The following is a 14,416-nucleotide window of genomic DNA, read 5'->3' as shown; positions in this document are numbered from 1 at the left end:
CTACACGACTGCTAAATGTAGTACCTGACTGCATAACAAACAACTCACCTTTAAGTAGAGGCCATTTAAATGTCCCAGTATAAGGTCAGATATTTTTATCACCACTGGATAAATTATAGAGAAGCTGCAGTTTCTGTGCTGATGAGGAATTAACATAGTGAACCTTCCAGTCGGAGTCTGAGAGATGACATTGCAGGCTTTAGCACAGGGAGAAGACACAACAAAATTATTTCTACAGTAGTCATGATCTGCCTATAGCAAAGGTATGTGAATCTGACTGTGTTCTGGACCATTTTGATGTAGTTGTACCCCATGACCTAAATGTATATGGCCAGATTCTATAATGTTATCTTGGTTTGCATCTGGTGCAGCTATAGCTGACTGTCCCCAACATGTTTCTTACTCCATCCCAAAAATAGACTTATCTGCACTGTACAGTTTACTCTTCTTTTTCCTAAAAATAATATATGCTAACAAAGAACAATTCATTTTATTATGATTTCATATCATCAGCATGACAAAGGATGTTTTATACAACAACATTTTCCTTGGCTAGTGGCTTTCGTCCTCTAGAAATGCCTAGCATCACACATCATAGAACTTAAAATCTTTCCTAAGTACCTTAGACTTCAGTCCTTCAGTTGACTCTGCCTGGCTCAACTTTTGTAGCATCATGGAGTTCCACCAATCTCATTGCAAGATCTAGAAAAGGGGCTTCAGCACCTCCAAGTTATATGCCACCACATCATGTTAGATGCCAGGGGTCCTACCCAGCTCATGGAGAGAGTGAGTTGCCTCAGAAGGGCAATCTAAAAACCCTCCATGCTGAGCAGGGAGCTGCCCACAGCTAGTGTTAACTAAATACTAAACACAGAGATGTGTCTGAGCAATGTTCTTGAGCTTAAGCATCTTAATCAGGGAGGCATGAGGGAGAGCCACTCAAGAAACAGAGGCCAAGGTCTACTCCTAAGGGTAGACACCTACAAGAATTTTCTGGAAGAACACAGCACAGCTCATTTTTAAGGTGCAGCCAGAGGAAATGGCAGTGATGATGGTGATGCCCACCTTTTATACAATATATAATGGGTAGAGCACTTACCCAGGAAGTGGGAGACCAGGGTTAAAGTTGCTCCTTAGCCTAAAGGAATTCAAACCTACATCACCTACTTCCTTGGAAAACACCTTAGTCACTGTATATTTTGCACACAAATATTACAGATTGAAACTAATTTTTTAAATAACAATTCCTTGGATCTTAAATATAGAAAACATGCTTAACATCTCATATATACTTCAAGAATGTTCTCTCTTAACTTGAGGCACAAGCTTAGCCCACATCAATAAATGTTGATATTCCTCAGCACATTACAAGGTATAGAGCCATCATTATCAGCTGAATGATGTCAATTTAAAAGATTTCTGAGAAGGAATGAAAAGGAAAGTAACATGTTTGTTCAGATTTCTAACCCAAATGTAATCCATTTGACATAACAAAAAATCAGACTTACGGAAGAGATTGGTATTTTTCTTTATTGTGAATGTAAATCCATTGCCGGGTTCATGAATCCTGAAGAAGATCATTGCCACATTCTGGGATGATCTGATGCTCCTCTGAAAGTTGTTGCTTTCACAAAAATCAATGTATCTTTGCGAAGTGGGAAGAGGGTGGTCCAAGGAGCTAGGAAATTTCTCACCTTTGAGTATCCAGCCATCAAATACCTACAAGTATTCAGGAATTGAAACATCAGCTCTTTATAGTTACCATTTTGCCACCAGAAAGCTAAAGGAGTACAGATCTGGATCAGTGGCTCCATTTGCAATTTCCTCTCTAGAGAATCAAGAACACAAAACTCATTTACTTTCAATATACTCCTTGCTCCACAGATACTTTTGAAAAATCCTACCCTTAATTCCTTTGACATGAAATATCAAAGTGATCAATCTGACAATCATCTACTGCAAAGCAGAATTCAACCAGCACCAGTATTTAAACACTAAAGGAATAAAGAAAACCAGGTTTGGTTTTTTTGTTTTTTGGGGGGGGCTGTTGTTTTGTTGTTTGTTTTTGTTTTTTACACTTTTACAGATGGTCGTAAGCTTTTTTTGTTCTCTTCTGCTTTAACAAGGTCACTTTGGACTTGATATCTCTCAGAAAGCTGTGTGTCCCTGGAAACAACATTAAATTGTTTGGGGAAATTGATTTGTTACAGAGACATAATATTGGATTTTGCATCATGAAGGCTGATATAAAATGTAACCTCACAGTCAACATCTACTCGTTGACTCTACACCCTAGTTCAACCTACACCACTGCTGGACCAGTGGCTGGGGGCGGCCCCCCGGGCGCCCCCCCCCCCCCAGCCACTGACCAGCCTGTCTTCCTGGTTCCAGACCCCTGCTACTATGTCTAGATCATCATCACCAACTACAATGCACTTTTAGATCCCACCCTAAACCCAAATGGCCTCCAAGTATTTGCAAGGGTTTGATGGCAAGAGGTTTCACTGTAAAAAACTTGGAAAGTCTGAGTAAATGCCTGCATATGAGGTGGCTAAGTATATGAAATGAAAGGAAGCCTGTAGGAGCCCCTGGTATTTTGGGCATTATGAACTTCAGGAAATAAAATATGTTAACTGAGGTTTGGGGGACTGTAATGCTGCTTTATCTCATGATTTCTTTGATTTCCAGTTGGTTGTGTTGAGAAGAAAAGCATTTGCACACATTTAACATCAATTCCACACGAGGTATTGGTATATGGCAGTGACTACACTGTAGGGCTACAGTACACTACAGTCATTACACATTGTGGATAGATTTTGGTCCCATCTCTGTATCTTATTCCATGCTGAACATGCCATATGCACCTAAATATTAATGTTTGTACTTTATCTTAGAGAGAAGTGCTGTAATTACATCTTGCATCATTCTGATAATCCAACTATAGTAAAGCACCTTAAACAGTAAGGGATTTGCTAACTTTGTGGGCCCTATTTGATTCAGATTTGGATTTGGCCCAAATCAGGGAAAGTGATTCGATTCACTGATTCAGATCACTGTCCCCGATTTGATTCCCAAGACCCAGAAGGCACTAGTCACTGAGTCAGGAAGGCATGAGGTGGCCTCCCTGCACGCTCCCCAGCAGACCTGGAAGTGGACTGGAAGTGCTTCTGGTCCACTTCTGGGTTTATTGCCAAGCGTGCTGGGGAGCCTCCCATGCTTCTGTGGGACACTCCATGTACCCCAGCATTGCAGCACTCACGAGCCGCCTGGTATCTAGAGGTATGTACAAAAAACATTTAAAGCTGTGTCTATGTCTGAATTGCCAAATCTTTCCGAATCTCTCTCAATTGATTCGGAGGGTTCCGATTCAATTCAGAAAGATTAAAGGGTCCTCTGATTCAGTTCGGATTTGGAGATTCAGCCACCGAATCAGGTCAAATCTCCACTAAATCGAATCGGGGACTGAAGCTTCGCACAGATCTAATATATAACCATCAATTCAATAAAAAAAATTCTGTATCCTTAACTTCCCTGGGGTTAAAATTGCTACTGAGATTTTTGTAAATGCACAGAAAATGATTTTTTTCATCAGGAAGCTTTACCATTGAATTTAACTAGATAATAGACATTGCTGAGCACTGGCACTAGCATTTCAACTTGAAAAATCAGCCCAATAAGTTTTAAAGGAAGTATTAGTGCAATTTTATTGCTTGTGTTGGGTCAGCCCTCTCTTCCTCTGTACCTGTCCTTTTCAGCTCACTCTGAGACTTAGGCTGATGGTAAAGAAACAAAGCAGACACTGCTTACCTCACTGATTCTGAACAGCACACTCTGCAAATCTCTCATTACAATACAAAAAAATAGATTAGCCCTTGTAATATTCAGGGGAATTTGTCAGTCAGAAATCTGCATTAGATTTAACTTAACTGAGCAACTACCCTCTAACACTGATGCACTTGCCTCCTAATTGCTTCTCAGTAATACCCTAATGTGCTTCAATAGCTTTCTGTAGTGCTCTTACAAACAAAGGGCCAGTTCTTATCTGAGTGAGGATTTCTTACATAAAAACTGCAGCATCAGTCCTCAAGTCTTCTAGAGCTGTAACTCTCTATAGAATGACTTGATGTGGCTGTTCACAATACACTACTGAAAAGCTATAGGTAAGAAACACTGCACCATAATTAAGAAACTGAGGAACAATGTACCACCATGAGGGAGGGAAACTCCACAAGGTTGCCCCCTCATGAAGGATTTTGTGACTTTGTCTGGGCCAACAGAAAAGACCATAAATTCTGGTCTCCTGTGCATCCACAGGAGACCATAACTGCTACCCAGGGCATTGTTTTCTCCCAACCTAGCAATGTGGTATCTGTGGAGGCTGGAGAGGTACTCCAGCATGGGGCTATATTATTTTTCCATGGGGAAGTCAAAAGCCTGAGGGGTGGCTCTGTTCATTTTACATCTCCTTATCTTATTGCCCTTCCTCACTAACAGATCCCTACTTGGGATCTTATGTAAGCCATATCCATATGAAGATCCGGTTACAAGATGAAGGAATTAAATACGCACATTAAAGCTTTAAAGCATTAAAACCGAGATTTTGGTCAAAATTTCTCCCTGAAATCAGAGATTTCCAGTGAAGTATTCTTGGTCCTGCAATATAATTGACTCTGAATCGTGAAATTTGTCCAAAGAGAGAGTGTCCTGAACAGCTGTTGGGACCATTTAAAAAAAGGAATTCATCGAGCCACTCTCATTAATAAGCTAATTCTAAATGGCCAAAAAGTGCATATTCTGCAGCACTAACAGTGCTCATGAGAGCCACAATACAGAGTTCATATGATTCATGGTGCTATGCAATGCAATAGGAATTAAGCTAGAAGGATTGCCCTATGCTGATTCAACTTTTCTTTTAAATACACTATATAACTATAGGAACTGAGTAAAGACATGCCTTTCCTGCTTAGGGAGAAAAAAAAAAACCTCTGGCAAAGGTTGGAATCTCTCTTATAGCAGTTGAATGAGTTCTCAGCCTGCACCATAACCCCCTCTTCCATGGGGAGAATTTTCAAAAGTGCCTAAGGGCTTTATGAACACCAGTCCCAATGAACATTGCTTCTGAAACTCCTACCCCAGCCCCCATATACAATATATTATCTCTTTCATCCCCCCCACCTTCCAGTCGACACATCTGCAATGCTTTATACTTTGATGATTTAAGTAGGAAAAGGGTATCAAGAGTTGTCAGCATCTTACCTTAAGGAAATCTCCTCCTTGGCAGTCAATGTTTACAAAGTCATAGTCTATTGTGATGAGCTCCTCTGGGTCTCCAATAAAGAAAGTGGCACAGTGTAGCTGGGGTTGTTCTGCGGTGAAGGTGAACTGCCCCTCTATACTTAGCATGTCAATACATCCTGAAGAGAGAGAGCATGAGCCACTGACTGCATTTCAGCACCTCTCAGAGAACAGAGAGCAGCAGACAGTTCCCACTAACTGTGCAAGCTAGCAACAGAGACAGACCTCACCTTTTTGGAGATTGAGACGAAAGGGTTATAAAGCTGCTGTGCTGAATACTGAGGAGATAAATAGTGACTGAGAGTGTATGTGTTTGTAAGAGAGTAAAGAGACTGATGTGCTAAAATATCTTTGAGCTGAAAATCATGTGTGGTCAGTTCACATAGCAGATCTCTTTTATCTCATCTCCATGTGACCCACTATGAAAACTGTCCTCTTCCCTGAAAGCTCCTCATCCTATTTGCATTTAGGATTTGGACCTCAGAGGTAGGGCTCCAGGCTAACATCTCCATGCCCTATTCCCTGCAGCCAGGACCCTGCAGCTGAACTCAAAGCCCAGGAGTCCTAAGATTCTTCAGCCTAGAATCCAAGTTTACAAGGTCTCAGTCCTGATCCTCATCCCCCTACATGTACATGTGCACATGCACCCACCCACACACACAAACACACACGCACAAGTACTTTCAGCTCTCACCTCCAATATGATCCCCATTTCAGAGCTCGCACCCATTTCAAAAGCTCCTTAGCAGAGAAACAAAGAAACTCACTAAGTGACCGACGGTAGATCTGCCCTTCGGACAATTCTCGCTTCAGGTCTGCGCTGAGGAGCAGAAAGGGATCATCCTCGCCAGCATCCCTCACCTGGTGGAAGGAAAAACAAGAAGCTGGGACCAAGTGAAATGGTTTGATTACAGAAGCCACCCTATGTTTCTCAGAAATAAGTATCAGTGAATGGCACCCTCCTCCAGAAATGGTCCTATGCAGACACAGCTTAGTCTGAAACTGTCCAGGAGCTGTCAATACCTAATGCAATCTGGTCTCTGAAGGTAGAGAGATCAACCCAGGCATACAGAGAATGGTGGTTTTGCTAACAAAAATGCAAGCAGTCTGAGAAAAGGGGAATGAACATGGAAAATAGGAGTGGGGGAGGGAGGGAGGGAGGGAGAGAAGACCTGCTGCTTTTAATGCTGTTCTATGGTCAGCTCTAATGAAAGGCGGGGGGTGGGGGGGAGGGAGAGAAGAGGAAAGACATCAGATCCACTAAACCTAGAACGGCAAGCTGGAGCAAGTATGATGGGCTGTGACAGTTATCAATTGCAATGCTCACCTCTAGGTATCTGGTTTCCCCCTTCAGGGTTGCCAAGAAGATTAGGAAGAAGTGGCACTGGAATCTGAATGCAGAAGACATGCTGACACTCCCTCTCTGGTACTTCCCTCTCTCACAGTGCTTAAGTTTTTTCCTATCTGTGCAGAAAGGCAGGAGCCAGTGGGGTCTCTTTGACAATCCCTTTTTATAGAACTGTTGGAAGGGGAGGCACTTGGTCCCCGTACTGATAGGGTAACCCATGGTAACTGAATTCCTGCCTCAGTGACAAAGTACGTTGGTATGACGAGGGTCCGAATCACAGCCACAGATTTCCAAGCCCGTCTAGCTCCTCACTGGCAGATGTCTTTTCCACTTATCTGTCTGACTTATTTAAGAAAGCTGCAGAGCGAAGTATACGAATCTCTCTGAACTTGGAAAACTGGGATGGCACACCTTGATTTGTCCCCACATATTCAAAGGCAAAGTAGAAAGCAAAGCCGCCCCCACCCCCACTCCTTCCCTGCCATACAGGGAATCTCGATGCGTGGCTGTGACATTTCAGAGTCATCCAAGAAAGGCAGCAGCAGCAGCACCTCAGTTCTCTATACTGAGACAGAGCTGGACTCTTTTTCAAATCACAGATTAAACTGTTCAGACAAAACCTTAACTGGACCCTCTGACAGTAGGGGTTCTCCAATACTACTGGAAAACTGCCATTGCAAAGTCTAGCAAACTGCTATGAAGCACAATATAAGCATTAACTAATCAATCTTCACAACAGCCTTGTGAAGAAGGTAGGCAAAGGTGGCTTCCTCTTTGGACAAAGAGGAACTGCACAACAGGTGCAGTCTGGAGTGGAAGCTCTTCTTCCACCCATAGGGAGAGGAAGGCCCTGCTGGGTACCTCTGCCTTTCCACCCTGCCTTGACTGGGGGCAAAACATTCAGTGTAACAACTGCCGTCAGTCACAGGGGCTCCGCTCGGTGGAGATAAAATCAAGGGCTTCTGTGAGGCAAAGAAAACCCCAGAAAGCAACAGGATTCTCCCACAGCAGCAGAGGAGCCTGGAGCGCATTCCTCACAAGGTGAGAATTAACTATCAGGTAGTTCTTAGTTTATTGATTACTTTCATGTCACCTCTTTTACCTCCTGTTCTTTCATCTAGTCATTCGTGTTTTGCGAAATATCTTCAGAATATATAAACGCAGAAATGTCTGCCTACTCCTTCATAGCTTCTTCTTAAGGACTTAGCACTTCTTCAAATGCCTAGTTTACATGCCGCTTCAAAATGCTGGGACCAGGTTATGTTTCAAAATTACTGAAATAACTCTTTGACCTAAGGAATCAGTTTGTTGGTTGATTCAGTGATTTAAAAAAAAAAAATCAATCATTCTCAATGAAGCTGCCATGAAATACAGGAGACACTGGGGATTTTGGTTAGGGTTTTCAAAGCATTTGGGATTAACTACCCAAATCCCATTGAAGTTTTATGGGAATGCCTTGGACTCCTTCAACACAATGTTCCCAGTGACTCTTGCTCCTTCTCTCCCTGTTTCATAACAAGGAGGGACTACAGTAGAATATCTTCCACTCACATTTCTAGTCTCCATTGTACTCCTTTTGGAGAAGCTAGTGCCATTCAGCTTCTGTTATCATATAGTCAGTCTTTAAATAGAATAAAAATTACTGTAAAAAACCTGAGAGCTCAAAGATCATGGCATCACATTTTCTAAGACAGTATTTCTCAACCTTTTCAAACTCAAGGCACCCCTTAGAAAATTCTAGCTCTTAGTCTTCATTCATTTTTTTAATTATAGAAAAATAATGGAGGAATTTTTCTGTTGCAAAGAACTGAGAAAGACCACAATAGATCAGAATATTTTTTAACATTGTGGATTCCTATTTGAAATCTCTGGATTTATCTTATGAATTATATTTATGCACCTAACATTGCTAACACTGCATGGCACCTTGAGGTACCCTTGAAAGGATCTCAGGGCACCCCAAGTGCCACATCATCTTGGCTAAGAATCACTAATCTAAGGTGATAGGCCTAGAAACAGTTACAACTATAGCTGAAATCCTACCATGTAAGACTAGGGATGCAATTCTTTTCCACCCCTAGCCCAGAATCCCGGCTTTCATGCCTGTGCTACATTTTTTAGGAATCACAGATTCTAGTCCCTGGTTTCAACTGGTGTAAATCTAGTTACCTAAAAGGACTAAAGCCCATAATCCATAGTTCAGGCCCTGACATACACTGAATCCCAGGGGAGAATGAATGTTTGGTACAAAAGTTCTTGCAAAGTGTTGATCATTTCAATCTTATAACAGACAACAAGCCACTCATGTCATGAAATCAACTGTAATGACATAAACCAGATGCAGTTACACTTCAGAGATCACTGTCTTATTTGATATGTAAGCCTATTGCAGAATGTCTAACAGATAACTCTCCTAAAAGATGACTAATACTGGGCATGTCTACATGAGACACTTACGGCACATTAGCCTAATAACACAGTGCAGTAGCATGTCATAGCAAAAACCATGCTAATAACCTACTGCGCTGTGTTATTAGGTGAATGTGTAGTAAGCATCACTAAATAAATGCTGCGCTACTGTGCAGTAACTCTAGGTACTGAACATCTAGTTAGTACTTTATTAAGGAAGTACTAAACTAAATGCGCAGTATCTAAGGCACATTAATGAACATGTAGACGCACCCACTGAAGAGTTCCTTGATCTCTCAAGTTTTGTAGCAACTCAGGATCATACTGAATAACTATTGGATGCCCCTGTGAATTGAGTGGTTTTTCCTGTATGAGACATTTTTGAGCTGGCCACAAACAGTTTCACTTGTGGTGGCTCATCACTTCAAGGCTTGGTTGGAAACTGGAATGAGGATGGAACTTTTCTGGAACCTGAAATGAAAGTTAACTTCAAATTCAGTCCTACAAATGACCAGATTCAACAGCATCATTATTTTAAAACCAGGTGCTTAATATGAATACAGTACCTAAAAGCAGTTATAAAGAGATTCATCTGGAGGAAAATACACCATGACAATATTTTCAAAACCCTTTAAACCTCTGTCTGAAACATATAAATCACACATCTACTAAATTACATTATTGTTTTAAAATAGTGCTTTCAATGGCTGCTGTATTGGAAGGCCTGCTACAGCATCTGTTTACTGAGAAATAATTGGGAGATTTCCAGTACTGTAAAGTCAGCTTTCCTTATGTAAAGCAAGAATCATTTCTACATGTCCTTGTGAAAACTGAAATTATCTGTCAGTCACCATAAAAAGCTGGTTCATGCTTCAGAATGCTATAATATTTCATCATTACTTTGTTCAAACATACTTGTATTAATGAATGACATATAATCACATGAAGCTTGATTATATCGCCAACAAGTTTGAGGAATCAGAATTTTCTTGGGGAAATGTTTCTGTTGGACTCTATTGCATGAAGTGTTTTGGCTGAATTAGGTTTGTTATAAGTCCATAAATCAGGGTGGCCAGTGACTAGTCAGCAGCCTGTTGTGGCACTTGAGGCTTTAACTTATGACATGTGGGGTAAGGAGGAAATTAATGTTTGATTCTGAATATATACCTCCTGGGCTGTGCTCTGCAATGTCTATGCTGAATTGCTAGAATCAATGGAGGAGGTAGGGAGTGCCTTTTCCACATCCCCATCCACTGAGCTTCCCACCACCCCTCTCCACTGCCCCAGAAGCAGCCTTGACATGCCTGAATGAGGCATGCTCTGAGCAGCTGGTCCTTTCTCTGCTATGTTGCAGGGGATATAGGACTCCTAAATAATGTTGAACAGAAGCTCAAACCATGTTATTGGTTGAACCCGCTAGTGAAGGACCTCCCCAAATGGAGGAAGAGTCTGCTGAAAGGATCTCAGTGCATTGAAATCTTGCAATGACAACAGGAGATGAAAAAACAGGAGCAGCAGAAACAGCGTGCCATGCTCACTCCACACAGAAACATGTGCTTGAGCTACAACCCAGTCTGTCAATCCTGGATTGACCTCATCTGTTTTATCTGTAGGTCTGAAGATGGCTGTCATGGAATACAATCATCCATGGCTGCTAGGGATTGCTGCTGATGATATAGGATGTTTTTCCTCCCTCCCTCAACCATACAGTGCAGCTTATCAGAGGTGGAGGGAGAACAAGAAGCTAGGAACTATAAAGCCATTATAGCTCCCTGATTCTTAGCCATAGCCCCAAAAATCAGTGGAAGCAGTGGGGCACTGCTCTAGCTTACACTAGCCAGCTATGATGCTCAAAAGACCATGCACCAGCTAGGGATGGTGGGAGCAAAGCATTATCCTTCTCCAGTCTTCACATGTTCTGTGTGCCAAGGGCTGTGGGAGAGAGGTGTAGGAGCCTGCTTTACATCTGCAGGCGACTCATCTACTTCAGGAGACTCCCTCTCATGGGATGATAAGTGGTTTCTGTGCCCTCTGAACCACCCCACTTAATTTTTTTTTAGTTAATGAAGATATATATTTTTTTAATATTACATCTTGTAAAACCTAAACCTGGATACTATGTGCTGGGAATAAGGGGTTGTGCTATGTAGATTTGTTTTTTTTAATGGAGGATCTAATCCAACCCCACAGTGAATGCCAGCTTCTTTACTTGTTAGCTTAGAGTTCAGTTCCTCAGCTTAAACTTTTGCTGCAGTACATTTTCTCCCTCATTTCCGCGCACCCCCCCCGAACAGGAGCCTTGTTTCTAATCACAGTCCTCTTGTGTAAGACTCTTGCCAAACTTTACATTGCAGAGAGATGTTTGTTGTAGAAATGTGATTTTTGAGGAACAGAAACAAATGGAGGTGTGTCAGAAGTTTTAACAGTATCCTTTTAACATGTTTTTAAAAACAGTGGGTAAGTAAACAGCACCTTAAATGTGAAGCAGACCCTTGGGCAAACTAATGGGTGTTATTTTGCTCTCATTAAGTTGATTCATGATAACAAAAAAGTAAGTTTTAGCAAGTGTTAACAGCAAATTAGATCACATAATAAATCACATCTCCAGTCTCACCCTACAGTGGGCTAAATAATCCAGTTTTTAATAACATTATAGGGACTTTGTCTATGCTCGCAACCTTTGCAGCCATAATGCATTACTAGTGCAGTCTGTCAGTTGTGTAAACAGGATATAAGTATAAGCTCTTAGATATTGTTGGTAGTTTTTATCTCTGAAGATGCTCTGTTGGTGAATTACAACTCAGAAGGTCGACAGTGTGAACGCAGCATGGAGCATCATGTCAAAAACAGAATCTAGTGTCAGTAGAGCTGGGTGGGTAAATCCCAGTTCAAACTGCAGACTTGGGTGAATCCTCTATAAATTCTGAGTGACTTGCTCCAAGCTTGTAGGCATTCATAAGCTTTCACTTCAGAGAGGGGATTTCAATTATAGTAAATAAGAAGTGGGGAAAAACCCAGGTAAAAGAAACAAATGTCAAAACAAAATTAATTTGCCAAGAACAAGGGATGCTATGTGGCATCTAAGTGTTTGTAATTGTCTCCCACTTCAAAGATAAGAGCCCAAGTGAGGGTAGGAATCTCACAGCTAAAAGTGATACTGGTCTTGAAGGGCATTTATGGATGTGCATTTATGGATGTGGGGTGGAGGGTGCTTTAATTAGTGTGGCTCTGAGAGTTATGCTAATTAAAGCGCCTGGAGCATCATGTGTATCATTGTCCCCACCCTGAAAGATGGCCGTGGGGGTGCTTTAACTAAAGCTCATTGAACAAGCTTTAGTTAAGGCGCCACCACCACCATTTCTCAGTGTGGGAATGCTGATATATGTGATGCTGGAGTCTGCTGGAAAGCAGTAATTACCATGCTTCAGCAGCTGGCCCAGACAGTTTACACCCCAGGGTACTTAAGGAGCTGGCAAGCATCATAGCTCAACCACTGGCATGGATCTTCAAGAACTCGTGGTGCTCAGGCAAAGTGCCCAAAGATTGAAAGAAGGCCAATGTGGTGCCCGTCTTCAAGAAAGGAAGGAAAGTAGATCTGGGGAACTACAGGCCCATCAACCTGACCTCTATCCCGGGGAAGATCTTGGAAAAAATTATCAAAGAGACCATTCTTGACAAACTGGCTGATGGCAACATCCTGAGGGATAGCCAGCATGGGTTTGTCGTGGGTAGGTCTTGCCTGACCAATTTCATCTCCTTCTACGACCTGGTGACCTATCACCTGGACAAGGGAGAAGAGATTGACGTCATATATCTTGATTTTAAAAAAGCTTTTGATCTGGTATCCCACAATCATCTCATAGAAAAACTATACTCTTTAACATCTTCATTAATGATGTGAACATTGGTGTCAGAAGCGGACTGGCCAAGTTCGCCGATGACACCAAACTTTGAGGTAAAGTGTCCTCACCCGAGGACAGGATGGTGATCCAGGCCAACCTTGACAGGCTCAGAAAATAGGGGGATGAAAACATGATGGTCTTCAACACCAAAAAATGCAAGGTACCCCATCTTGGGAAGAAAAACCCACAGCATACTTATAGGCTCAGCAGTGCTACTCTTCATAGCAACATGGCCAAAAGGGACTTGGGGGTCATGACTGACCACAAGATGAATATGAGCCACCAATGTGTGATGTTGCAGCTGGCAAAGTGAGCAAAACTCTGGCTTGCATCCATAGTTGATGCATAGTTGATCCATAGTCCATAGAATGTTTCTCTAGCAAATCCCAGGATGTCAACCTCCCGCTGTACTCAGCCTTGGTGAGCTGAAGTACTGCAGCTGGAGCACTGCATCCAATTCTGGGCTCCACAATTTAAAACGGATGTGGAGAAGCTTGAGAGAGTCCAGAGGAGATCCATGCGCATGATCAGAGGACAGGAAAACAGGCCTTATGATGAGAGGCTGAGAGCCATGGGACTCTTCAGCCTGGAAAACCGTAGGCTTGGGGGAGACCTGATGGCTTCCTACAAGTATATAAGGGGTGTACATCAGGATCTGGGGGAACACCTGTTCACCAGAGCGCCCCAAGAGATGACAAGGTCAAACAGTCACAAACTCCTCCAAGACCATTTCAGGCTGGACATAAGGAAGAACTTCTTTACTGTCCTAGCCCCCAAGGCCTGGGACAGACTGCTACCAGAGGTGTTGCAAGCACCTACTCTGGGCTCCTTTAAGAGACATTTAGACGTTTATCTTGCTGGGATCCTTTGACCCCAGCTGACTTCCTGCCCCTGGGGCAGGGGGCTGGACTCGATGGTCTTCCGAGGTCCCTTCCAGCCTGAATGTCTATGAAATCTATGAAGTTCCTTAAACCTTGCTTTCCTGGCAGAGATACTCAAAGTTTACTCTTTACACTGCTCTCTTACTCTACCAGCAGCTTGATGTCAGATTGATGTCCATTCCTACTAAGCCATGTGCCTCAACTCCATTTTGTCTGTCTACATCCCAGTCCCTGTAGTCTATTGAACTGACACGAGCAACAAATCATCTGCTGTGATGTGACACCTAAGATAAAAGTCAAGAAGATTTCTCTTTCTGCCTCAGGCATCTCATCTTCAGCTGTTAGCATAGATTTTTGGCAGCCACTCATAGCACCAGTGTGAAGATTATCAGGGAAGGAAGGCTGCAAGGGTAGGGGTGACATGCTGTGTGAGATGTCTGGCTGAACTTTCCCACTGTCTCAGCCCCTGACAGGGCAGAAGTACTTTTGTCTACCTCAGATATGTCCCTAATGTAAGTCAAACATGATTTAGGTGCCAGGCTTTCCCTTCCTCTTTGGTAAAAAAGTGTCAGCTCTTTGTT

General features: G+C 42.5%; 1 protein-coding gene across 3 annotated transcripts in view; it reads right to left on the bottom strand.

Annotated features, from left to right (window-relative positions):
* The window catches only part of CRHBP (corticotropin releasing hormone binding protein), a 12,866-nt gene extending 6,075 nt beyond the window's left edge, over window positions 1–6,791 (bottom strand). Inside the window, exons 1-5 of one of the 3 annotated variants that reach the window (XM_025208147.1) lie at window positions 6,623–6,791; window positions 6,063–6,156; window positions 5,257–5,414; window positions 1,509–1,719; window positions 49–197 (exon numbers count right to left, since the gene is read on the bottom strand). In XM_025208147.1, the coding sequence (XP_025063932.1) occupies window positions 49–197; window positions 1,509–1,719; window positions 5,257–5,414; window positions 6,063–6,156; window positions 6,623–6,703 (693 nt within the window). In that variant the 5' untranslated portion in view covers window positions 6,704–6,791. Of the gene's footprint in view, window positions 1–48; window positions 198–1,508; window positions 1,720–5,256; window positions 5,415–6,062; window positions 6,157–6,318; window positions 6,463–6,622 lie in introns of those variants that run through there. The other 2 variants (XM_006027078.2, XM_025208148.1) reach the window with 2 other exon arrangements.
* Between the last annotated feature and the right edge of the window lie 7,625 nt (window positions 6,792–14,416).

The sequence above is a fragment of the Alligator sinensis genome, unplaced genomic scaffold, assembly GCF_000455745.1.
Source record: "Alligator sinensis unplaced genomic scaffold, ASM45574v1 scaffold159_1, whole genome shotgun sequence".
Lineage (NCBI taxonomy): Eukaryota > Metazoa > Chordata > Crocodylia > Alligatoridae > Alligator > Alligator sinensis.
This window is presented reverse-complemented; position numbering and strand designations above follow the sequence as displayed.